Source organism: Eulemur rufifrons, chromosome 25 (assembly GCF_041146395.1).
Source record: "Eulemur rufifrons isolate Redbay chromosome 25, OSU_ERuf_1, whole genome shotgun sequence".
Classification (NCBI taxonomy): domain Eukaryota; kingdom Metazoa; phylum Chordata; class Mammalia; order Primates; family Lemuridae; genus Eulemur; species Eulemur rufifrons.
The window spans coordinates 2,700,763-2,722,472 of NC_091007.1; the positions used below are offsets into that span (position 1 = coordinate 2,700,763).

A 21,710-nucleotide genomic window follows, 5' to 3' on the forward strand; every position below is an offset into this window, starting at 1 on the left:
ATTAGGGAAGTTTGTGTAACTGCTGTTAGACAAAGATGCATTATCAGTTTTTGTACTCTACTTTTAAGTACCATCTGGTTAGCTACAAAAGAAACCCAAACTCAATGCAGGGAAGTAGCATTTTTATTAGAAATGTTGCATTTCCTCATATTACTTTCTTACAGACTCACCATAGGGTCTTAAGAAATAAAACTGAACAAGGACTTAGTTTGCTTTACCAACAACCCCACGTAAGGGAAGATAGTTTTGTGTGCACAGAGTAGTGGTTAATGAAAGGACTGTGGGTCTTGTGCTCTGCTCCCTCTCCACCTAGAGAACAGGTGCCCTGCAGAGCCCTGAACATCTCAAAGGAGCCCAGCAGACACAAGGAAATGTAAATCTTTTTACACTTGCTAGAACAATTGACTAAAACTGCCTTTTAGCATCTGTTTCTATAGCCTGGAATAGTTCCTGAGAAGTTCCTGGATGACAGCATGGGGGACAATCTCCAGACTTCAGACACAGCCCAAAATCATATCTTGAGGGCAAAGTCACTTTATCCCTAAAGCAAAGGGAAGGGATGCAGCAGTTTCACACAGCAGATTCCATTATCTGCTTGCAGTTAAGAAGAGGAGAAGGAGCAGATACAGCAATTCACAACAATTAACTATTTTTCTTTTCATCCCCTTGAAAGCAGCAAGCCACTTGGCCTAGCTCCTGGCATCTCCCTTTTTCTCTGGGATGCCACAGCATCTCGCTGCTCTCTCACTCCCCCCACATGTCTGTCCCCCCCCTCTCTCTCTCTCTTTATCTCTCTCTCAATGGTCTGGTTGGAATGCTAGCTCAGCCCTTACCAGCTGTGACCTTGGGTGAGTTACGCAGTCTTTCAGTTCTAACATCTGGAAAGTGGAGATTAAAATGGGGCTTCCGTCACAGGGTTGTTAGGGAGATTGGATGAGCTAATATTTACAAAATATTTAGACTCTGACACACTAAGTGCTAGATACGTGGTTAAGGGATCTATGTAAAATTGATACCAGTTCAACAGAGCATTAGTGATGCTCTTCTGTGTGTTGGAACTCTTACACTCTGAAGATCCAGTGATAATTAAAACACCTATAGGAGTTTACAGCAAATTATGACAAATGTGATGTTATAATTGGGGAGGACACATAGGCGGGACACCAACTCATATCTGGGAGGAGATGAGAGGACAGGGAAGGCCCTTCAGCTTGCAGGAGGTGAGATCTAAACTGAGTCCTCAAGGACCGGCGACCAACAGTAGAAATTAAACTACTGGAGCAAACCGGTGGGGTGGGAAGGCATTTCAGGCAAAGGAAGCAGAACAAACAAAGTCTCAGGTCAGGATTCAAACACATTCTGAGAACGGCTAACAGAGGAGGAGAAAGGCAGGATGGTCTGGAAAGGCACAGGATGTGCCATGCTGTGCAGTTTAGACCCATAGGAAGGAGTCTTGAAGAGTAAGGGTGACGTTTTCCCCCCAAGTTACATCCTCTCCTTTTACCCAGTCTCATAACACAGTGCAGTTAGTGATCAATGTTTTCTACTAGTAAGGCTTATTACACAACTTAATCCGCTATCATATTTTCTGAAAACATCTGGACAGTACCCAAAGGGCTAGGTCTATTAATGTTGATATTCCAGTATTGCGTTTCCATCACCACAACCCCTGTTGTCTATGATTTGCCCTTTAGGAACCTTTGTCTTTCTGTCGGCTTTAACATGGACTATTTGCAGCTTTCAGAATCTTCATTATTATCATTGGAAACTCTGAGCTTGAAAATTGTGCAGTCACTGAGTCCCTGCTGGCACCAACTGAATAGAACGTGATGCCCTTGCTGAAGTCGGGCCCACTCGTGCCCAGCTGGAACCCTCTGCTAGCACTGAGCTCTGTGCCCCAGTACTGGGCTTTGCCACGTTGCCCTCAGTACTTGCATCGTCCTCCAAGAGAATGATGAGAGCCAGAGTCTTGGAGTGAACCAGAGCTCCACTCTCAAGAAGAAAGCTCAGTCTATAGATCTTGTGCCCCCGACTAAGCCGTCTACAGACGGTGGACTCCTCGCTGCTCCCAAGGAAAGCAGCTGTTTGCTATGGTCGCTGCTGCTGCTCTTGCAATTGGTTCCTGTTTCCTGGCCTCCACTGTTCTCACTTCTAATCATTCTCTTTTAAAATAGCTTTACTGAAATCATTCACATGCCATAGAATTTGCCCTTTTAAAGTGTACAGTCCAGTGGCTTCTAGTACAGTCACAGAGTTGTGCTGTACTCCACACCTTACACCATTGCAAAATGAATTGTTCTCGCAGGCGTTGTTTATTGAGGGGTGCGTTCAGTTTTGGACAGCTATCAAACGTTAATTATGTTTGAGCTGTATATGGGACACCCAAGCAGAAATTAGTCATTAGGTGCAGTTAGCTACATTAGTAGGACGCTCAGGGAAAAACTGAGATAAAGTGTTATATTAAGGAGTCATTTTTATATATAGCTAATGATTAAAACCACGGGGATGAGGCATATGAAAAGAGGACAGACACTTAACAAGCAGGCCAAGGCGTTGCAGGATAAAGCCGGCCTTTGATACTACTGAAGCCAGGGCTCTCGCTTTAGGAGGGACAGGACACACAAACATGACACGGGAGGAGGAAACGAACATGGAGTGCTCGATTGGAATCATGTACTTAGGACTTCAAAAACAGACATGTTTTCTAGTTCTTTCCACCACAAGGCCTCTGAAGCAATGATACCCCTGCAGTGAGGAAGGCAAGCTAGCACTTGCATCTTGGTTCTACGTACTGCTCCTTGCCAAGGAGAACGGGCCCCTTAGGTGGCCACTTCCGAGTCTAGGGCAGGGGAGGCACAAGGTGAGCCTAGAACACAGAACACGCAGTGCCACAAAGGAAGTGATCAATAGTGACAGGGTGCAAGAACACAGCGGGTGCTGGAAAGGGCCCCCACTGGCCAAATACGGGGCAATTTCAGCATCAGAAGAATCATGATGATAATGAATTGCAACACAGTGAATAAAGACAAGAATCCTGGCCGCCTCGAGATAGGAGAGAGGGTGGGGGGACTCTCCTTTACAGAACAGTGACTGCTAACAGATGTAGAGTAAGTGACTGGATTAGGAAAATCACTTTGTCACCACCAGTGTAATAATCCACGCAGTAAGAGATCAGAAATGGATGCCAATAAACCGCTGGGGTGGAAGGTGTGGAGCCGCAGTGTTTTCAGGTAGTCTCAAAGCATCACCTTAGAGAATGCTTATTCATTTCAAAGTAAGAAAAGGTGACTTTATGCTGGAGGGATGTGGCAGATGCCTCCTTTACAAGTTGTCCAACTTTGTCAGCACTAATGGGACTGACTCGTGCTCACCCAATGCACGCAGCACAGATCACCTGTATAGCAGTAGCGTTGCCAAAAATGTTCAACTTCAATCTAATCAAGTGAGAAAACAGTCAAAGCTTGTGAGACCGTCGTCCTGGACTTTGCAGACATGTTAATGTCTTGAAAGATCAAAGAAAAACAGCAACAAATGAAAAAACACAACCACAACCGGGAGATTGAGCTAATTAAACGGGACTAAAGAGAGAGACATCACAACTAAATGCAATGAACGATTCTTGATTTGATCCTGGATTTAAAAAATTTTTAAAGCCACAAAAGGCATTTGGGGACAATAGGAAAAATCTTAATATGCACTTTATTTTGAGTGATGTTACTGTATCAGTCTTAGTGTGTTGAATGTGATTGTGGTATTGGGGTCTGGTGAAGGTGCGATGCATCATCCAGAGTCCCCTCCGAGGGACCTCCGGGGAATGCAGGCAGCACACAGCCCTCAGCTGGGACTCGCTTTGGAATTGCCTCAACTGGAGATCACCTTGGCCAAGGTCATGGCCCTCTCCTGAAGCAGCCTGCATCCACTGCCTGAGGCCGGACAGCCCTCAGCTTTAAAGCTCTCTGTGGGGTTGGCTGAAGCCTTCCTTGAGCGTGAGCTGCAGCTCAATGTCTCCCTCCCCTAATACTGCTTCCTGCTCCGCCTTCCTCCTCTCCCCCTCCCCAGGTGGTAAGCCCAGAAGCACCTCTCAACACCTAATCTCCATCTCCAGAGACTGCCTCCTGGGAGTCCAATTTGGGACAGTTTGTACTGGGGGCTCTGAGGGACCAGGTACAAAGATGGAATTTTGGAGCTGGACCACCGACCTGGCTGGCGGTAAGGACTTCAGCACTGGTGGTGGATGGATCACAGAGGTGCTACCTGGCACACAGTAGCAGTTCCTGAATGTGCAAAGTCCTAAAACTTTCACCAGTGGACAACTGGGGTGGTGTAACAGTGGAAACAAGCTGGTACGATGTATCAAACAAGATATTCAAAAAATATGAAGATCATGGAACCCTGAAAGGTGGCAGTGCTTAACTGCTTAGGGTCAGACACCATGTGAACGCAATATAAGGGGCAAGAAAAATCAGAGAGGGTGGGCTCACCTGGTGAGTTATGGTGCTTGTTCATAGAATGATGAACCCCTGGGTGAGGTCGATGGATAGCCAACAAGTGGGCTACTCAATCTGCACAATCAAAATACTGCAAGGATGGGTAACAGGTGGTCCCAATAACCAGTCAGACTCCCTTGCCCAGTTTCGGGATCTGAGCCAGTTTTCAGACTGAAACTCTTAGCGACTGAAGGACAGGCTGAGTCTTCAGGAGGAACGCTGCAACACCAAATACATAAGGTAAGAATTCTCCACATTCCTTCCACAAAAGAGCCGACAGCCACTGACTCAGGTAACCGTCCACTCGGAAAGGGAATGCCCACACATTTTGAGGACTGCTGAACCCAAGGGCTGAGCTGAGAATGCAGCCAGGACATGCAGTGCCATCAGGGGCCCCTTGTTAGACTGGGGGCACCTGGGACCAAGGGATACCTGAAGTCTTGGCCCAGGCACAGTGGGTCACACTGGTCCACGGGGTTTATGGAGCTACTCAGCGGCCAGTTCCCTGATTCCTGAATGTGTCCTTGGAATAGACATACTAGGATGTTGGCACAACCTCCGGCTGGTTCCTTGACCTGTGGGGTGAGAATTTATGGGCGGGGCAGGGCTGAGGAAACACACCTTTGGAATCGCTCCTGAAGCTCAGGCTGGAGGCACAAATCAGCGCCACCCTTTGTGACTTAAAGTTTGTAACATTTTCAAACTGTTCTGGAAACAAATACTACTTGCATGTATATATAAATACAAAAATATCTAGTGAATGAGGTAAAATGTTAACAATCGGTGAGTCTAGATGAAGTGTATACCTGTGTCTATGATTTTGTTTCAACTTTTCTGTAGGTTTGAAATTTTCCAAAAGAAAAGTTCAAGGGGTTAATGTTCCCCCACCCCCATACACAGGTAAATGAACGGAACACAGGGATGGAGAGGCATTTGTGAAATCCAAGGTACAAGAGAGTTTCAAAGTTACAGTAATGTTCAACATTATCAAATGGCTACAAAATAATCAGGTAAGGCTAGCACTGTGAAGCACCCCACAGATTTACCAGCAAAAAGGTCCCTAATAGCCACTGTACTGCAGCCTGGGCAACAGAGCAAGATTCTGTCTCTAAAAAAAAAAAAAGTCCCTGATAATCTTGCGGACAGAAATCTCAACAGAGTAAATATTATAGGCATCTTGCCACCTAATACCTTGCTTCTCTGCAGATTGTCAGCTGTACCACATTTTCAGTTATACTGGGTTTTCAAGACTTTTAAAAATATTGAATGTTATGTTCAAAGTTCTGGAATAGTCCCTGGGAGGGATATAGAGTCACTCGGAAAGTCACAAATTTAGTGGGGGAGCCACTTACGCTCATATACTAAACACACTGTGAGAGGTACAGAAGGGCATATTAAGACATTGAGTGCATCAGCCATTACAACCTGGCTACCCACAAGCTGGATCTAGCTAGCCTAACTGTGGGATTAGTTTCGCTTGCAAATTAAAATTTAAAATGTGTTCCCAATATTGTGTGTAAAAAATCAAGATATTTATCACAAAAATCTCCATTTCTGGCATCTTGGAAAGATCCAGCAACATTTAGCTGGAGCTGGAAGAAGGCTCTGGAAGAAGGCAGTCGTTCCCAGGACACTCAGCCTGCATCAATGATTTAAGGTACTCGTTTGTCCTCTGTTGGCAACTGGGCTCCCCATTCCCTGGAGGGGTCACAGTGACAATGCGCAAATCAGCAAACTAAAAGTCCACCGCCAGCTCACCTGCTTTTGTAAAAAAAAAAAAAAAAAAAAAATTTATTGGAACCAAGGCTAAGATTAGATGAGGTGAGTGAGGCTGGAGCTTATGGCATGAATTTTTTAGAAAAACCGTGTTAAAATATTATTGATCTTAATTACGGAATTTTGGGGGGGGTCTCCCATTAATTTGGCCTTCCCCTAGTCTTGGCCCTATTGTGAGGGACTTCAAGTGACATGCTGAACAGCTTGGACATTATTTAATCTACACAGTGGCAAGCAGCTCCCTTTTTTTTTCCTTTAGCAGAGGCAAGGCTAGACCAGATCCGCATTTTGGGGAGCTCCCTAAACTTCTAACACTTAGCGCTTCCACATTATTGACATTATTAACGTTAACTCTCTAACATTTCAATGTCATATCGCAGCTGCCTCGTTTGCCCCTAAAGCACAGACGCCCTTCCTGCCCTCCCTCCCCAGGTGAGTGTCCCCCCGGGAAGGCCCCAGCACCTGCCGTCCCCGGCGCGCCCTTCACCCGCGCTGCGCATGGCCGCTTCCGGCCGCCTACCAGGCCTGCGGGGCGATACCGAGACCGTCGCTCTGCTCCCACGGGGCGGAGCTTTCTCATCGGCGCGATCGGCGTTCGTCTCGTGCTGCCTCGCCCCGGCGGCCGTCCAGCGGGAGGCGGAGCGAGTCCAAAATGGCGGCTCTCAGGCAGGCGCGCTCCTTGCTGCTGGGGCTTTGAGGTGGTCGCCCAGGGTCCAGGGGACGATTTCCCCGCCGCGGGGGCCCTAGAGGATGAATCGGGGGCTCTGCTAAGGTCAGGCGGCGGGGCCGGAGAGAGGTGGCAGCAAGGGCTGCGGTGGCGTCCACGCAGCGGGATGTGCGAGAGTTACTCCAGGTCGTTGTTGAGGGTCTCGGTGGCGCAGATCTGCCAGGCTCTGGGCTGGGACTCGGTGCAGCTCAGCGCCTGCCACCTCCTCACCGACGTGCTGCAGCGCTATCTGCAGCAGCTGGGCCGGGGCTGCCATCGGTACTCTGAGCTCTGTGAGTACCGGGCTGGGTGCGGGAGGGCTGCCCCGGCAAGTCACGAGTGACACCTCCGGTCTCCCCGTCCTCTTTCGGCGTCCCCGCGGTCTGCGTCCCGCACTCCGCCCTGAGATCTGCTCCCTCCTCAGCCTCCGACGCCCCTGGGCTTCCACTGCCCCTGCGAACTCTAGTCATCCCTGGGGTGCCTCTTCCTCATCCGCTAACTTCCCGCCACCAGCCCGGGAACCCAGTCTCCGCTCCCGGCTCCACACCCTCCTGCCTCTCCTCCGCTCTGAAATGTGCCTCGATCTTTCTCATTGTCTCATGTTTGCGGCGAGTAGAATCACCCCCAGGATGCCCTACACCGTCTTTTACCCTGGTCCTTTTCCTCTCTTGCCCGCAAACTACTACAACTAGTTGTCACAGGCGCTCCGTCTACCGGCCGTTTCATACAAGACTGGCCATTCTTTAGCTCCTAACTACACAGACTCGTTGACAGCTCTGCTCCGTTAGAGACTCTGCCTCTTCTTTCTGTACCTGTTCGTTTCATAAATAACACCTCCGCTTACTGCTTCCCAAGGTCGACTTTGCCAGTTTCACTGGTTAGATTAACTTTCACTTACGTCTCAATGACCCATTGACTTCCTCCTCTATAATTGTATGTCAGTGGTTATCAAAGTGTGATAGAGGGATCATAGGCAATTTACAAGGTCCTCCAGGTAATCTGGGCTACAGTATTTATGGGTTTTTAGGGAATGTCTAGTAGTATCTATAGCTAATGGTATTTTTATTTGATAGAAGGAATGGAATATTTTAATAGAAGCTCACATCATCATGTTGATGTGAAGCAAGCATGTGTGTGTGTTGGGGAGGGGTGACTATTGCTTACTTAAGTTTCAGGTCATGATTTTTTAAGGTAGTAAAAGCTGGAGAACTGGATGAAGTGTTCCGTAGGATATTTTGTTAAAGTTTTTCCTAGGCTGAAAAATTGAGACTCATAGATACGCTGTACTTCTTAGGCCCCAAATTCCATTCCCATTTGCACAGTGCTGCCAAAATAATCGCTCCCCAACACAAATCTGATCTTGTCATTCTTCTCAAAAAATATTTCAACTGCACTCCATTGATTACAGGCTAAACATCTAAACTCTTAGCAGCACACAGTTCCCTTTGTGAGCTAGCATTTTTCTTATCTTCTGCCCCCCTGCCATACTAATCTGCAACCGTGCTGAGCTACCTTGCCTTTCCACAATGTTTGAAGCTATCCATTCCTATATGCATGCTGTTTCCTAGAGTGTCTTTCACCCCTGGTCCACCAGTAGTATTACTTATGTTCTGGGATGTACATATCACTTGCTCTAGGGAACTCATGTTATCTGCTCTCATAGTTCTGTGCATGATTCTGTTATGTTATTCATCACCTTCTTTTGTAATCCTCTGTGTATATCTCTTTCTCCCCTCCAGGAGACAAACTGATTATATTTGTATTCTGTAACCTACTATGGGGTCATAGTATCATAAGCACCTAGGAAATATTTGTTGAATAAATGAATGAACTGATAATCCACAACCATAATAGCTGTTTATGGACTTCACATTTTGAGTTCCAAAAAATGTGTGTGTGCTGAATGCTTGATTTCATTGATACTTCTAAATTTGGAACTGCAAAGTGATGTGCATTCATTGTTATCTTGAAAGTCCATCACTAGGAGAAAATACTCTCCTGGCTTTTGCTTTTTGCCTTTGTGGACCCCTCCATGATCTTTGAGTATACTGTTACTGTTATGCTAGTATCATAGCATATAGACTGTATTTTTACTACCAAGTTCTCTAAGGACAGATGTTCTGTACCTTTAGGTACTCAAAATATCCCCTGAATACACAGTTACTTTCGTGCCTCATATGCATCCAGAATGTGTGCCGGCACTCCATGTAACTAGGCATTCCAAAGTCATCAAGAGATCATTCTTATGCTTAAATGTAAGCCTTATTCCTAATTACTCAGTTTCTGTAGTCAGTTTTCTTGGTTTCGGTGAGAATGCAATTGTCAGGTTCATTAATTCCCCATTGTGGTTTGCTGACTTTTTTTTTTTTAATGCTAATTTTGGTATGCCTATTAGATATTTTTAGATTTTTTTTTCTATACCTTATTTTAAAATCGAATTCTGTAACCACTGGTTACGACTATGCAATCTTGTGTTCTACTTCTTTAAATCCTTTTTCTCTTCTTTTTTTTCCCTTTTCTTTCGTTCTTTTTTTCTGGGGTCGGGGGGACAAGGTCTTGTTCTGTCTCCCAGGCTAGAGTGCCGTGGCATCATCATAGCTCACTGCAACCTCAAACTCCTGGGCTTAAGTGATCCTCCTAGCTCAGCCTCCCGAGTAGCTGGGACCATGCCTGGCTAACTTTTCTGTTTTTTGTAGGGATGAGGGTCTTGCTCATGCTCAGGCTGGTCTTGAACTCTTACATATTGTATTATGTATGAAATATGTACGTATGCAGTGAAAGCAGACGTAAAACCTTTCAGAGTGATGCTTCGACACTAGTACTCTAACTTACTTATTGCACGGTCCAGGCAGTAAATGCAAAAGGAGTAAGAGAAAGAAGAGATGGTTGCAGACTGTGGATTCCTGGGTAGGATTACTTCGCGGAAAAGATAAGATTTGAGTTGAACTATGAGGTATGGCTGTATAAAGGTATAGAATATTCCAGGTTTAGAGAATAGCATAAACTAAGATGTCCAAGTGAGATTAAGCATGATAAAAGCCCCAGAAAGATGATCACGTGTAGCTAGTTCATTTGAAAGATGTTTGAGGAAAATGTTCAACAGAGTGCAGTCAGGTTATGGAGAAACTTAAAAGGGAGACAAAGGAATTGAAACATGGTAGGAAACATTGCATACTCCTAAGTAGGGGGATAGTAGGATTAAAGTGGCATTTTAAGAAAATTGTACTGACAATGAAGTGCAAAGGAAATTCAAGTGGGCAGAACTTGGAACTATACTGATACATAGTGATAGTAGGAATAGAAAGAAAGAAAAAAGTCTGAAATCATAGCCAAAAAAAAAAGGGGGGCGAGGGAGAAAAAGTACCAGAAGGTCTTGGGTTGAGATTGCAAAGCATAAGAAGGAATTTAAGATGATTGCATTTTTTATTTTTTATTTATCTTCTTTAGAGATGGAGTCTTGCTTTGTTGCCAGGGCTGGAGTGCAGTGGCTATTCACAGGTGTGCACGATCATAGCACACGACAGCCTGAAACTCCTGGGCTCAAGAGATCCTCTCACCTTAGTCTCCTGAGTAGATGGGACTACAGGTGCACGCACGCCACCGAGCCCAGTTAAAGTGATTATGTTTTTTAGACTGGGACTGTCATAATGGTTTTAATAGGACTAGTAGAGTTGAAATGCATGTCTATGTTCAGTAAGAGGAAGAATGAATATTAGTTTTGTTTTTTCTTTTTTGCATATCACAGCAGTAACACATACTTGTAGAAAATTCAAAGAACGCAGAAGTGTTTGAAGTTAGAAGTCTCCTGTTTCAACCACACCATTCTCTACCGCAGCTTCCATGCCCTTGCACTGTTAACTGTTGCCTATATACCCTTCCAGAATTTTCTGTGTGTATTAGCACACACACGTCCTATTCTTGCAAAGTTTGGAGTCGTCTTTTTCATTTTGCAGTGTGATTTAATTTCAGATACTGAGTTTGAAGTGATCATAGAAGATTTCAGTAAGAAAAAAATCCTTTAGACTATTGAAAATCGAGAATTGGAGTTTTCATAGAAAGTTTTAAAGATGTAGAGACCAAACAGGTGCTATGGCTCTTGCTTCTAATCCCAGCACTTTAGGAGGCAGAGACAGGAGAATCGTTTGAGGCTGCAGTGAGCTATGATCATGTCAGTACACTCCAACCTGGGCAACAGAGCAAAGACCTGTTTCAAAAAAAAGAAAAGAAAAGAAAAAAAAAGGATATAAAGACCTTAAGTTCTGCTAACAATAGGCATAGGAAAAACTTGGCTTTTGTAAAGAAAATGTCCCTATATCTAACTTTTTATCTTTTTATCTCCATTTTATGTGGTGGTTTCTAATTACATTTGAAAATTTATATGTAAATTTTATGATCTGAGTCCTTTTTTTTTAAATAATCTTGGGTGTAAAATATTGATTTGATGGTATAATTCATTTAACAGGTATTTATTGAGTGCCAGATATGTGTACCCACTGTTTTAGGTTCCAGAGATGCATCAGTGAACAACAGAGGAAATATAATGGATGTTTACTTAATCAATATGGCACACTAATTATTTGATAGTAAAAATAATAATAGTAATGTTTATGGGTCATGTACTTTGTGTTAGCCATTGCTCCAGATACTTTTGACCATCTGTACACTACTTTCGATATTTGTTCTATATTAGCTGATCATTAGCATGATTGTCTGTGGTGTTTTAGTTAGTTATCAGATTATATTTAAAATTGACTTTAAGAATCAGCTTTCTGGACCAGGTACAGTGATTCATGCCTGTAATCCCAGCACTTTGGGAGGCCAAGGAGGGAGGATCACTTGAGGCCAGGAATTCAAGGCTGCAGTGAGCTATGATTACACCACTGCACTGCAGCCTGGGCAACAGAGCGAGGCTCTATTGCTAAAAGAAAAAAAAAAAATCAGTTTTCTAACATTTAAATAATGTGATATTCTGTTTAAAATCTATTAAATTCTTTTTAATAACTAGGTTTTAAATATATAGCACCTATGATTCTAAGGTACATATTTACTTAATACTTTTTTTCTTAATATTATAAAAAATATTCATGGGATTTTCTTCAAACTGGATTTACTTTTGGCTTTGTTTCAGATGGCCGAACAGACCCAATTTTGGATGATGTTGGTGAAGCTTTCCAACTGATGGGGGTTAGTCTGCATGAACTAGAAGACTATATTCACAATATTGAACCTGTTACTTTCCCACATCAAATCCCTTCATTTCCTGTTAGCAAGAACAACGTGCTTCAGTTTCCTCAACCTGGAAGTAAAGATGCCGAGGAAAGAAAAGAATACATTCCTGATTACATGCCACCCATTGTGTCTTCTCAAGAAGGTTTGTGATCGTTGGTTTGTTTCTTCCTCATACAGTAGTCACTTTTTTAAGTGATTTTTTTTTTCCCTCTTTCCTACAAAGAAGGAACTTCAGTGATTTTTAATCTTAGCTTTCCACTCTATGCCAACATATAAATTCTAGAAATGCAATCAAAATATTTTAATGTTACTTAGAAATTATTCTAACCCTTAAATCAACAAACTTGCGACTGACATTACCAGGCAGAGCCATGGCGTAATCAAGGATATGCCTGATGAGGCATTTGTCTCCTTTGTCAATTTAAGTAGGGAAGAAAAGAATATGACACAGAGGGAAGTCTTCCAACAGACGTGTGAGAATGGGGTAGTAAGTAAATTAGAAAACCTTTGAAATAAAAAAGAAAAATTGGGGTCGCTCTTTTCCTTCCCTCTTATTATTAATGTGAGTTCCATGCCGTTTTACTGGGAACAGCGAATGAGTTGTGCATATTCACTGATGTTATGCAGACTTATTTCTGCTGTTCATGATGAGTAGAGATGTTTGTTGTTTGATCACATCGAACTTTTGATTATGAAATGGTAGCTAATCAGCCACAGTGGTCAATCCCATGGCAGAGTCTCTTTTTTCTGCATAATTTTACGTGTCGATCACTAGGTTCACTAAGATTCTAAAGAGGTACTTAAATAATTTGTGGTCTCTAATACAGGTACAAAATACTTGTAAAAAATAGAAAAGTTGCAATTAATTTCTTTCCTTTTTTTAAAACAATTTTAAACCATACGTGTACTTCAAGACAATGCAAATGATGCCAGAAATATTAATAACTTTTATTTATATTTTTTTATTGTGGTAAAATATGCATAACAAAAATGGACTATTTTAACCTTTTTTTTTTTTTTCCTTCACCTGGTTCTTAGTGTGCAATATTTTAACCATTTTTAGGTGCACAGTTTTGGGACATGAAAGTACCTTCACATTGTATCATGACCATTACCACCATCCATCTCTAGAACTTTTTCATCTTCCTAAACTAAAACTCTGTCCTCTTGAAACGTAACTCCCCGTTCCCCACTTCTAGCCCCTGGGCTCCACCATTCATTTTCTGTCTCCATGAATTTGTCTACTCTAGGTCCCCCTTACAAGTGCAACCACATAGTATTTGTCTTTTTGTGACTGGTGTATTTCACTTAGTATAATGTCTTCAGGATTCGTCCAGGTTGTAGCATGTGTCAGGATTTCCTTCTTTTTTAATTACATTGTATGTATATTCCACATTTGTTTATCCACTTACCCACTGATGGACATTTGGGTCGTTTCCACTTTTTGGCTCTTGTGAATAATGCTACTAAGAACACTGGTGTGCAGATATCCTTTGTAGGGTCTTGCCCATGGAAGTTCCTTGTTGCTCCTACTTTTCAGGCACACTGATATTATTAACAGTGGAACTCAGAAATCTACAGATGCACCTCAGCCGTCCCCACCTTCCCTTAGCAACTACTTAAAACTGTATCCTTCCTCTCCCCACCCTACCGCTTTAAATATATTTGTATTTGTAGCCTTTATTACCTTTGAGGAAATCTTATTGTTTATATTCTCCTATGTAAAGTTCTATTTAAACCCCTTGTTCAGCCGGGCACGGTGGCTCACGCCTATAATCCTAGCACTCTGGGAGCTGGAGGCAGGAGGATCGCTTGAGGTCAGGAGTTTGAGAACAGCTAGAGCAAGACCCCATCTCTACTAAAAATAGAAAAATTAGAGGGGTGTGGTGGTGTGCACCTGTAGTCCCAGCTACCCAGGAGGCTGAGGCAGGAGAATCGCTCAAGCCCAGGAGTTTGAGGTTGCTGTGAGCTAGGCTGATGCCATGGCACTCTACCCAGGTAACAAAGCAAGAGTCCATCTCAAAAAAAAAAAAAAAAAATATATATATATATATGATTTATTAAGCATCCTGGACATCTTCATGAAAGTAGTGTTATCAAACCATGATATGTCCTGTTGTACTCAGAATTAATCTCTGTATGGCTCTGAAATTTTTAGCTGAAAAGCCACTTAGAAGTAAGTACACAAAATTGATAATTGTGCTGGGAAGGCATGAATGGTAATCAAATGCTGGACTTGAGGCATTGTATAGAGGAAGAAACTAAAGAAAAGACACTACGCTAATATATAAGTAATTAGTACATCAGTGTTTCATAGAATGATAAGAGATCATCATGATTTTTCTATCAGTGAATGGACAGTGGTCAAGTTTAACAACCAAGACTTACATTCACTACCACATGGCACATGAATGAGCCAGAACTACTATCTTCTCCTGTTTTAATACTTTAGCCCATATTCTCTGTGCCTTTGGGAGCTTCCTAAATGTGTCTTGATGGTTTGCTTATCTTTCTGTCTTCTATTACACCACCTATTTAATAGTTAAATTGTTTGATATTTTTTCCCTGTTTTAAAAAAATATTTGGATTCCGATGAACAGTATTGGATTAATCCTTTTTTTGGGGGGGGGATTAATCTTAGTCCTTGGCTCATGCACACACTTATCATAGGTCCATGCACGACCTGCATCTATTTAGAGTTAATTATTTTTAATAATAAGCCCTAACAAACTGACTACCCAAAACCAAAGCTAGGACTTTTGATAATAGTCTACACTTAACCATTTGGTTCCTCTTGTTTTATTTTTATAGCATGCAAATATTACACAATAAAATTATCTTAAAGTGTCATATATAGTTATCATGCATAAATACTGCCAAGGAAATCTAACTATCAGATTTATATTGGGTAGTGAAGGAGCATGAAAAACAATTTAGTGATTTTGGATACTGACTTCTGGCTGAAATCACTATTACAATAAATTTGGGGACTACTTCTCTGGATTATTTGAAGCAAAAGAAGAATCTTATTTAAAGCTTTATGCAGTATAAATTACAAATATTTTAAAAGGAAAATAACATAAGCCTTGAGACTAATTACCAAGTGTTTTCAGCAAACACTTATGCATCACCTAAGGAGCAGAAATATTGCTGATTCATAAGAGATGCACGTGGTTCCTGAGGGTGCAGTGAGTGATAGGCAGTGTAGTGAGATGCTTATCAGAACCTTCTCCCCCATTCACGGGGGAAGGATATAAAACGCAATCCTGTGGTTACCATTTTTTAATATTGCCACATAAGTCAACTTAATAAATCGTTTACAATCTGAAATTTTTTTTTTCCCGTGGGTACAGCGTGTTAGACAGTTGTTAGTATTCTGGTTAACAGTGCAAAGTGTGGTACAGAGGTGAACAGCTGTGATAATGATACTATTCACCAAGCTTTTTATTTTCTTTTTACTTCCTTAAGGGCCATAGACAGGGGCAGACTTTGGTCATAAAATATTATGAGTAAAGTACTGCCATGGGGCTCTGCTCTTAACCATTCAACTTTGTGCATGTCGGAAAAGCATTGGAACGTCTTCCCTGCACAGAGCACTCCGAGCACGGTGGTCAGTGTGGGTGCACAGGAGGCCTGGGTGGCGGCGGCCATTATAGACACAGCGTGGACTTCACAGAGTCACTCAGACATGACTCAGCGGGTCATTCAGTTTGTAGTCTTCCCAAGCCACTTTGCCTTTCTCAACTTTATATCTATCATCTGTAAAAGAGGTTTGATAATAACCCACCGTGTTGGTGATAGGGAGGATTGAGGGAGATATTTTTTAAGATATTTGTATAAAATAGGACAGTGCTTCTTAACACAGAAAACACATAACAATGTTAGTTCTCTTCTCACTTTTCCTTTCTCACTCTTAAGGAATTTGCTTTTGAATTGAAATAAGCTGTACATGTATGGCGTCACTCTATAATAAGAACAGATGTAAAGCTGTGTGTGGCGGTGCGTCTCTAGTCCATCTTCTCTGGACGCTGAGCGGGGAGGATCGCCTGAGCCCAGGAGTTCAAGCCTGCAGTGAGCTGTGATTGCGCCACTGCAGTCCAGCCTGGGTGACAGGGTGGGACCCTGGAAGGAAACCGGTGTTATCGTCGTGTGCTTAGGAGCTGAGGGAACACGGACTTAATGGCTGGGCTGGGCGGGGCTAGGTCTTTGACTGAGGAGCTGTTTGATTATGAGCAGAGTGGAGACGATAGAGGAGATGGTATGGAAGAAGCTCTTGCCTACTGTATCCAATTATATGTTTAGAACTTAGACCTCTTTGAAAATATTTTATACATGCACATTTTCGCTTGGACTGTTACAGTTCTGATGGCTGGTACCCAGTGTGTTTTATCCAAGAACATTCTCTCCCCAGCTTGCCATACATATTTTCAGATTCACACCAAAACCATATTTTTTGCTTCCTATTTTATTGTGCTGAGGAATGTCTGAAAATAGTACCGTGTACCATGCCAAAGTCATTGTTCGGTTCTCAGAGTGTGGCCACTCGATCACTGGTCAGCGATGGTCTCCTAGGTGGTCTGTCGATGGGTTCAAAATATTTTCAGGGGAAAGAAAAGAGAGAAACAGAAACCATGTGCTCTGTTTTACTTATTGCAGGAAACTTACCAAGCTCAGCTTAAACTTGGTGAAGATACTGTGATGTTGCCACTTTTAGGGTTTCTATTTTTTAAAAATTTTAAATAGACTATTTTTTAGGACAGTTTTGATTTACAGAAGAAATTGAGAAGTTAGTGTGGAGAGTTCTCTTATGTTCTGTACTGTCTCCAGTATTGTTAATATCTTACATGAGTATGGTCCATTTGTTATAATTAACGAACCAATATTGATACATTACTATGAACTAAATCCACGTATCATTCAGATTTCCTTAGTTTTTACCTAATGTCCTTTTCCTGTTCCAGGATCCCGTTACATATAGTTGCCGTGTCTCCTTAGACTCCTCTTGGCTGTGAAAGTTTTCTAGCCTTTTCTTGTTTTTTAAGACCTTGACAGTTTTGAGGACTATTGGTCAGGTCTATTATAGACGGCCCCTCTAATGGAGTTTTTCTGATGTTTTTCTCATGATCAGACTGGGGTTATGAGTTTTGGGGGAGAAAGACCACAGAGGTAAAGTGCCATTTTCATCACATCGTGTCGGAGGTACATCCTGTCAGTGTAATTTATCACTGTTGATGCTGACATTGATCACTTGGCCGAGGTCGTGCTTGTCATGTTTCTCCACCGTAAAGTTACTCATTTTCCCCTTTCCAGACTGTCCTTTTTGGAAGTAAGTGACTGTGTGCACCCCACACTTCAGGAGAGGGGAGTGTGCTCCCCCCTTTGAAGGTGGATACCTACATGAATTCGGAACTCTTCTGCGTGGGGGTTTGTCTGTTTTCCCCCAGAGGTTTCGACTTTTATTATGAAGCCCTTTAAAAAGTAAACATTTACAGGTTTGAAAAAACTAACAAAAGTAATACAAGGTTGTTGAAAAAATATATTGCCCAAGTATATTAAGTATAAAATGAAAGCGTCCCCTCACTTTCCTCGTACTCGAGTTTCCCAAGAAGAACCTGGTTTAACAGATGTGAGTCCTTCTCCGTCTGTTCCCGGGACACTTCGGACTCCTTACACTCGAGAATCTGTGTCCACCTGGTACCTGCCGTTTCTTTCTCAAGCTACTACACTCTGACTTCCACTCCCACCCTTTTCTTGAAATAATTCTTGCTGAGATTACCAGTTACTACCTAACTGGCTGATCTACAGGAAATTTAATACCTTTTTAACCACCTCACATTTCAAGAAACAGAACCTTACCCAGTGTCTCAGAATCCCCTGGAGTGCCCAACCCCAATCCCAGCCCCCTCTTCCCTCCCGCCGAAGATAACCACTCTCCCGACGTTATTGGAATTACTTCTTTGCTTTATAGTTTTATCAGCCAAATGTGTTTCCCCAGACACGTTAATGTTCTTCACATACCCCCTTTTTTCTACTTTGCATGTCTTAATTCTCCTTTAATTTACAACCTACCCACTCATTCCTTTCTTTGTTTTCTAGTTTGTTTGTTTGTTTGTTTTTGTTTTTTTTTGTTTGAGACAGCATCTCACTCTGTTGCCTGGACTAGAGTGCCGTGGTGTCAGCCTAGCTCACAGCAACCTCAGACTCCTGGGCTCAAGCGATCCTCCTGCCTCAGCCTCCCGAGTAGCTGGGACTACAGGCATGTGCCACCATGCCCAGCTAATTTTTTCTATATATATTTTTAGCTGTCTATATAATTTCTTTCTATTTTAAGTAGAGATGGGGTCTCGCTCTTGCTCAAGCTGTTCTCGAACTCCTGAGCTCAAACAATCCGCCCGCCTCGGCCTCCCAGAGTGCTAGGATTACAGACATGAGCCACCGCACCGGCCCCCAGTTTATTTGTTGAAGAATCTGGTTGGTTCGACTTACAGGAGTCCCCGCACTTGGGTTCTGCTCACCGTATGCTCACAGTGTACTGCTTTTCACTTTTTTCCGTATTAGCCGTGCTGATGCTCGATGCCAAGATCCATTAATTCATTAGGGGTTGCAAAGTAGTGATTCTCTATCATTTAGTTTTTCTTTCTTTCTTTAGTTGGAATAGTTTTATAAGGAAATCCTTTCCCTCATTTACTATTTAGTAGCTTGATGGTACATTTCATATAGGGGAAGCAGGATAAATGACTTTTTTCATTTTATATACCCAGTTTTCAAGATTACGAATTGATTTCTTGTCATCCTTAGAAAGAGACTAGTTTTTTAAAAATACTATACCATTATGAACTTATACATTTAAACATATTTGATTGGTTTCATTCATTACAATTCTTACCCTTATTGCAGCTCCAGTTGTCCTATCTTTGGCCACTGGCAGCTTCTGAGTCCTTGACATGACCCTGGTAGCCTTTGATAATGTTCTTACTTGCTGGTGTATCAAAATATAGGCTCATCTTGTCTATTCATGTCCGATGCTGAGACTCGGTCATTTTTGGGAAAAGCCATTCTGACAGGTGTGTGATAATGTCTCATTGTGGTTTTAATTTGCATTTCCCTAATGATTAGTGATGTTGAGCATTTTTTCAAATATCTGTTGGCAGTTTGAATGTCTTCTTTTGAAAAATGTCTATTCATTTTTAATTGGATTATTTGTTTTCTTTCCATAGAGTTTTCTGAGTTCCTCATACATTTTGGATGTTAACCCCTTATCAGATGTATGACTTGCATATATTTTCTCCCAATCCACAGGTTGTGTCTTCACTCTGTTAATTGTTTCCTTTGTTGTGCAGAAGCTTTTTATTTTCATATATTAATAATACCATTTGTCCGTTTTTGCTTTTGTTGCCTGCGCTTTTGGGGCAAATCCCCAAATCATTGCCCAAACCTGCACTTTTGGGGCAAATCCCGAAATCATTGCCCAAACCAATGGGTTGTAGTTTTTCCGCTATGTTTTCTTCTAGTAGTTCTACAGTTTCAGGTTGGCTGCTTAAGTCTTAAATCCATTTTGAGTTGACTTTTGTAAATGATATAAGAATCCGGTTTCATTCCTCTGCATATGGATATCCAGTTATGTCAGCACTGGGAAATAGCATTTCAAGTACATGATCTGGGTCGTAGGGAGACATACTAGAACTCGGTTGGTCGCTGTTTGTAGCTAATAAGTAAATACATATTTCTATTCATATATGTACATGTAGATATGTATAGACAGGTAGGGTACCTCGTGAGTTCATACAGATATTTCCAGTTCAAATTCAGGACTACAGGATTTTTACTTGTTATGTTACATCAGCAAATACTTTCATCCATACCGAGAATTCTGGTTCTCAGGAATAAAGATGATGATAAGATTAGAATATAATTACTAATTTGCTTTATCCCAGATTATACATACAATATTGATGCTGACACTATCATTCATCATGACTGAAACATGTAAAAAAATTTTTTGGCTTATGCTATCCTATTAAACTAATTTTCTATAATTGAACTACATGTATATTGTTAGACCATAGAGCTACCTTCTTGAATTCTGTCACCTCATTTCTGAGTTTTTCTAATTTTGATTTATATTCTTTCATGTCTTTTAGATCATTTAAAAATAGAACACCATAGTGTTCATCTGTGTTTTGAGTGTATGTTTCTCTTGCACTTTCATTGTCTGTAGGGATGTTATTTCGGTATTTGGTCTTTTCCTTATAGAAATTGTGTATGTGAACATAGTTGTCTGAGCCTTTAGAAGCTTCAGGTTGGTTTTTCTGTTTACAGTGCTCCCTCTTCTGTTGTTTTTGTGTAATGTCCACAATTACCAGTGGGTTGCTTTCTGACGTTTTCTGTCCTTGTTTTCCTTTGCCCACTCTTATCTGCATCTTCTCTTTCCTTAATGTCAGTTTTCCTTTTCCTGCTCCACTGGGATTCTGCTCCCAGCTGTGTCTTCTCAGTGGGACAGAGAGCAGCGAGGGTCAGGCCTGAGAGCTCAGGGGCCTGGCTTTCCCAGCCCCTTTAATCTCAGCCAGGCCCCTGTGCGTGGCTGTTCCTGAAGTGGCAACACCCTTCCCAGTGTCAGCCTCTACTCTCAGATTGGCCTGCTGGGCTTTCCAGCAAATGCCTGCTGGGCATTTGGGGTTCCCCTGTTTCAGGTCAGTCTCCGGTCCCTTCTCAGTTTCCCCAACACAAGTGCCTCGTATTCAGGTCTCGTGGCCTCTGGTAGTTTGCGCTCACCTGCTTCTATTGTAGTGTTTATGGGTGTACTCTTTCACCTGGTTATGTTAGTTGTTCAGTAATGTTCAGGCTGGGCACGTTGGCTCACGCCAATAATCCAGCGCTTTTGGGGGCTGAGGTGGGAGGATTGCTTGAGGCTGGGAGTTTGAGACCAGCCTGGGCCACATAGCAAGACCCTGTGCCTACAAAATAAATTAAAAAAAAATTAACCAGATGTGGAGGCACGTACCTGTAGTCTCAGCTACTCGGGAGGCTGAGGAAGGAGGATCACATGAGCTCAGGAGTTTGAGGCTTCAGGGAGCTATGATTGCCATACTGCACTCCAACCTGGGTGATAAAGCAAGACCCTGCCCCCTCCCCCCAAAATTAGATTTTCTAAAAATATGTGTATCTTTTGCTTTGCATTCAAGCTAGCAAAATTAGCCCTTCAGTGGAGATATATGTTCCAGAATAGAGAAGAAAATACCAGCATACACAGATACGATAGAACACAGTTTTTAGTGGACTTTGCCAAAATTCTCTTCCTTATAAAACCTTTTCTCCTTTATTTGGATTTATAAAAACAAAAGTACATTCCAATGTTATAATAAAAGTTTTTACGTTTTTGAATCAACGAAGTAACCATATCAAGCATCTTAGGAAAATGAAATGTTTTGATATTTACTATACATGCTAAATTTGTCTACTTCTTCCTTCCAGGCATCCAGAACAGAAAAAAAGATTTTGTTATTTTTTTCCCA

General features: G+C 42.2%; 1 protein-coding gene across 1 annotated transcript in view; it reads left to right on the forward strand.

Annotated features, from left to right (window-relative positions):
- Positions 1–6,891: 6,891 nt before the first annotated feature.
- TAF3 (TATA-box binding protein associated factor 3) overlaps positions 6,892–21,710 on the forward strand; it is a 128,641-nt gene continuing 113,822 nt past the window's right edge. The window contains exons 1-2 of the mRNA XM_069458649.1: positions 6,892–7,262; positions 12,098–12,340. Of these exons, the coding sequence (XP_069314750.1) occupies positions 7,097–7,262; positions 12,098–12,340 (409 nt within the window). The 5' untranslated portion in view covers positions 6,892–7,096. The remainder of the gene's footprint in view (positions 7,263–12,097; positions 12,341–21,710) is intronic.